Source organism: Cucumis sativus, chromosome 5 (genome assembly GCF_000004075.3).
Source record: "Cucumis sativus cultivar 9930 chromosome 5, Cucumber_9930_V3, whole genome shotgun sequence".
In the NCBI taxonomy this organism is placed as follows: Eukaryota; Viridiplantae; Streptophyta; class Magnoliopsida; order Cucurbitales; family Cucurbitaceae; genus Cucumis; species Cucumis sativus.
In genome coordinates, this window is record NC_026659.2 from 20,230,974 (window position 1) to 20,235,927 (window position 4,954).

At 33.4% G+C, this 4,954-nt stretch overlaps 1 protein-coding gene across 3 annotated transcripts; it reads right to left on the reverse strand.

The window, feature by feature from the left end:
* Positions 1–450: 450 nt before the first annotated feature.
* LOC101216965 lies at positions 451–4,480 on the reverse strand. 3 transcript variants are annotated; one of them, XM_031885610.1, is made up of 9 exons: positions 4,324–4,480; positions 3,375–3,920; positions 3,111–3,260; positions 2,861–3,007; positions 2,468–2,632; positions 2,273–2,371; positions 1,906–2,166; positions 1,445–1,782; positions 451–1,289 (listed from the first exon to the last, which is right to left on the reverse strand). In XM_031885610.1, the coding sequence occupies exons 2-9, from the start codon at positions 3,889–3,891 to the stop codon at positions 600–602; spliced, it is 2,367 nt and encodes a 788-aa protein (XP_031741470.1). In that variant the 5' UTR covers positions 3,892–3,920; positions 4,324–4,480; the 3' UTR covers positions 451–599. The 3 variants fall into 3 exon arrangements, with proteins under 3 accessions (XP_031741470.1, XP_031741468.1, XP_031741469.1); XM_031885608.1 differs by having other exon boundaries at positions 2,453–2,632; XM_031885609.1 differs by having other exon boundaries at positions 2,453–2,632; positions 3,375–3,923; positions 4,324–4,467.
* Between the last annotated feature and the right edge of the window lie 474 nt (positions 4,481–4,954).

The following is a 4,954-nucleotide window of genomic DNA, read 5'->3' on the forward strand; positions in this document are numbered from 1 at the left end:
CTTCATATCCTCACTTTTTCTTGTTTGCAATTTCTTCATGATTTCTTCTTCTAGAATTTCTCCTTATTGTTTTTTCTTCTTGGTACAAGATCTAAACAATATTGGTACATAATCTAAATGATAATGTACCAATATCAAAACGATAGTTGTCTATCCCAGATAGACAGAGAAAGAACGCTATCACTAATATATCATTTAGGATTTGATACAAGATTGTTTAAACTAGATACAATGGTATAAGATCGTTTAGATTTGGTACAAGGATACAAGATTGTGTAGGAAAATCGTTTAGATTGGTACAATATCGGTTTTTTCACATGCGTGATTGATTAATCACATAATATATTTTTGTTATTTAATTACATTGTAAACTTGGGCTTTTTCCATTTTAAAAATTGTTCTAATGGTATCACATTATTTAATTTATGCACACATAAGAGAGTTCCAATATATCACAGCATTCAAACAATATTGTAGTCAAACACATAACAATAAAACTTTAATTAACTTTAAATATTATCATCCAATAATCACAAATAATCCAAACACACAATAACATTGTGTATAATATGTATACTGGGTGGCCTCGAGGATTAAGGTCAAGGACCTTGTTCTCTTTTAGGTGATTGATTATTTTTATTATCTTCTTCCACTTTTTCGGAATTATTCAACTGTTCAAGTGGGATGGGATCATCACTTCTCCTTTTAGGTGTCTTCCTGAAAATGGCACGGAGCATATCATAGAAAAGAGGAAGTTGCGATATGATGAAGAATAATGCAACGGGGAGAGAAGTAGCAAGGTAGATGATAACCGCCGTATTTTGAAGGCGATGACTAAGTAGAAAGTAGTGGCCTGCACAAAATGAAACCAACATCGCGACAATGGAGAAGAAAAGTGAGGAAAGGCCAATGAACAATCTACCAGGCAACTTGAAGCCAAAGCTTTTTTCGTCAAATCTCGACGTCAAAATTCCCAAGAACATAATCACTGAAGTCGAGGAGAGGCAAAGAGCAACAAGGGAAGCTATAGAGTAGATATAAAATCCTGTTTCCATTTCAAATGGCGAGGTACCATCGTTCCCATTACCGCCAGGGGCAGCCATGGCTGAAGTATAGGCGACCGTCACAACCAGACCAGCGACCACGGTGCATGAATCGGCGGTCTTGGCAAACCACTCCGCACCCTTTTTAGCTAGCTCCTCGTGTGTGGCGTAGAAGATGTTTCTTGCAAGTACTCCTTTGTTGTTGTGTTTAACAAAGAAATTGGGTTCCACTGAATCCCTCACGTACTGCTCATCATCATGCATCCCATCATATATGTCATTATATATCAAAAGAATTAATTTCAAGAAAGAAACGAAAACAAAACTATTAAAAATTCAAATGAGATAGTAAAGATGTATAAAATAATTTTTCTTAAAAAAGGTTATAATTATTAAATTACCTTATACCATTTAACTTCACACTGCATTTGCAAGGCAGGTCCGTTGACTTGCCAAGGGTTATCAGTTTTGAGATGAGCAGCGAGATGACAGGCGCTGTCACCATTCTTATCCACAGCTCGAAACAAGATTTCAAGATCACTCTTTTTTGTAAGTAAAAAATTGTATACATGTGGTTGTCGATGCTCTGCAGCCAAATGAACCACGTTCTTCTTCTCTTGGTTACTATCACGAATCGCCGATGGAGAACGTTCGAATAGTTTCATCACCATCTCAACCACCCCATTCTTTGCTGCTAATAACATTGGCTTCTCTTTTCCAATAGCCTTCCCTTTAATTTCTGTTCTCATCATCCATCATTTTTCCATTCATTCATTCAAGTAATTTTTTCTCAGTTCAAAAAGAGAGAGAGAGAGAGAGAGAGAGAGATTATGAAATTGTTAATTAAATCACAAATTATTACCTAACTTAGTTTCAATTGTGATTTGATCTTCATTGGAGAGGTCGGAAAGTTCATTTGTGATTTGATTTTCATTGAAGCGGACGGAAGGTCCTTCGAAAAGATAAGGAAGTGTTTCGTCATTTTGTAAGTTTGAGAGCTTGGGAGTATCTCCGGTCCTATCATATTTATCGGGTGAACTCAATGCTAGAAGTTTCTCCATCACTTGAACTGACCATAAGTGTTTCTGTTTCTCCTCTTTTAACTTTCTAATTTCTTCAAATCCTTCATTTTGAAAAAAAATTAAAAAAAAAAACAACAACATAGAAATTAATTAATACTAATTAATCCATTTATATATCAAACCGACTTTTAAAAAAGAATTAATTACCGAATCCCAAAATGATCATGATGGGTGAGAGAAATAATTGAAAAACGTTGATACACGTATCATAATTTTCCGGGAAATTGGAACTCGGGGGCTTCCTTTCTGCAATAATCAACAAGAATACATACATATTATTGTTAGATGTTTATACTGATTTTGAATTATTAAAAGCATGTTTCGTACTTAAGGGATGATCACCAGGTCTTGTGAGAAGTTGAGTATCTAAGGGAACGTCTGATTCATGGATTTCCATAATTTCAGTTTTCTTGTCAACATCTATTTCGAGATCCAGGCCCTCAGTTTCATTATAGTTACACGGGTTCATTTCTTCCTTCCTCTCTGTTACTCCTTTCCAACCGATGACTACAATTATTCATAGAGGTTGCTACCATTAGATATATACGTAAAGAAACAATGCATGAAAGGGTTGATAATTAAGTGTATAAGGTCAATATAGCAAAAGATATCCCGCAGTGATATGATATATCATTGACAGATTTCAAGAGAGAGATTAAAATTTTGAGTAATTATAAAAAATAAATAATTCCTATGTAATTAGTGGGATAGCATTAATTGATAAGGATTACGAACTGATTAAAAGTTTGTCCCACAAAATTTTAACGAAATCAATGCAAGTGGCGTAGTGTTCTGGGAAAGATGAAGCAGGTATCATTGGTTTTGTGGGGTTTTTTGCTTCAGTTGCTTCTGATTCAGGCTTTAGTTCATCCACATGAAAACCTTTTCCAAGAAAAGAAAACAAATAAATACTATGAGTAAGAATTAAAACGAAAATAAAAGAGAAAAGAAAAATGAATTATGAGTAAGAAAAAGTATAACTCACAGTAATAGACGATGCAATGCCATCGGGTCATGTGGGCACCGCTTCTGAAGAGAGATGGTTTAGTTGCAAGAACATGGAGAGGGGTTTGACCTTCTTTATCTGCCCAGTCAGCAGCCTCGTTGTTGTTGTGAATGAATTGAAACGCCAAATCTGTCACAACTCAAATATTATATTCAACCTTGCTTTCATTTTTTATTTTTAAGAAAAACAATAGATTATTCAAACTTAGGATAAAAAATAAATAAATAAATAAAGAGAACTAACCAAGTTGCTCGTTTTTGAGAATACAATGAAGAATGGTATCTCCATTAATCTGCCTCCTGCTATTACTCTCAAATCGATATTGGTCCATTTTACAAAAGTTATAAAGACAATAAAACGCATTCTTGTGGTCATGGAGGGCCGCCAAGAAGAGCGGAGTTTCACCGTCTTTGTTCCTCTCATCAACTAACTTCTCATCTACCGAACCAATGATGCGACACATTCTAGCACATCCCATTGACGCAGCCACATGAAGAGGAGTGTTCCCTCTTTCATTTTTAATCTTAAGAATGTCCTTTCTTTCAAACATACAAATCGTTCTCACTAACCTTTCAACTACTTTTACTTCTTTGTCATATGCAGCCAAATGCAACGTCGTGTTGTTTGCATGGGTCAGCATCAAAGCCAAACCTTCTACATGTTCTCCACATTTCTTTATCACTTCCTTCCAATTCCCTATCCTAACATTTGTGTACAAAAGGTGTCGTAATTTTTCTTTTTCTTTTTCTTCGTTGTTCATCTTCTTTCTTCCCTCGTTTACGAATTAATCTTCTTCAAAACAATATAGTTAGATTTGTTAGAGGAATAAGAGTACATACAATCATAAATTTTTTGAGTCAAAGGTTTCATGGGTTGTATGGTCAAAACAAATTTCCTCATCCTACTTTTTGAGTAGACAACCATTGTCTCCTAAAATTGAATAGATTACTTTTTTAATGAAAGAATCGTCATGTCCAAAAAAACAAACTATACTTTGTCGACATACCGAAGTTCTACATATTCTTAAATAGAGATAATTTTTTAGGGAAGAAAAAAAAACGTTGATGAAAAATGTTACAATTTTAATTTAAGAAAATGGTAGTCTTGTCATTTTTTCTTCAAACATGCATAACTCAATGAAATGATATTAGAGAAATTGAAATGATACAATCCTTAACAAATAATCACATACCATTGAATTCAACACGGTTCAATTCTATATGATTTAGATCCGTTAGCTGACACTATCAACTCCCTCTCCTAATTTGATTAGTTTCTCTGCAACAAAAAAAAAAAAAAAGAAGAAAAAAAAAGGGGTTTGGATCTTAATTATCTAAGGCATTGCTTGGTTTGTATTTATAAAGATATGTCTACCTCATCATGATATACAAACTTTATGCATGCATGTATGTGTGCTTACATTATTCTTTATTCTCATACATCACTTGTTTCTATCAAACTTATATTTAAAGTACTCTTACCAATTTTTGTCCATATCTAAGCTAAAAAAGTAAAATCACATTTAGAATCGTTCTAAACAAATTCTCTTCTTCAACCCCAAGCAATTTCTTAGGGCCAATCAATTACCCTTTTACATATATGTTTTCACTATTTTTACATAGCTCTATTTTAAATAGTTTTGAATTTACCAATTCTTTTCTTAAATATATTGAACAGTACATCACAATCTATTACTAATACGGCCACTTCCTCTCAATTAGTTTCATTAATTATTTTATTTACAAGTGCTTAAAAAATAACAAAGTAGTTTTGCAACACAAAAAAAAAAAAAAAGTTTTAAATATATTTGTTTTGCAACATTT

What these genes read in the sequence shown, in the direction of transcription:
- LOC101216965 (XM_031885608.1), bottom strand. Translation starts at nt 3,891, where the DNA reads ATGAACAACGAAGAAAAAGAAAAAGAAAAATTACGACACCTTTTGTAC. An exon ending in CATGATCATTTTGGGATTCG is followed by an intron (nt 2,167 to 2,272) that starts GTAATTAATTCT and finishes TTCAAAATGAAG; the next exon opens with GATTTGAAGAAATTAGAAAG. An exon ending in CACAATTGAAACTAAGTTAG is followed by an intron (nt 1,783 to 1,905) that starts GTAATAATTTGT and finishes TGATGAGAACAG; the next exon opens with AAATTAAAGGGAAGGCTATT.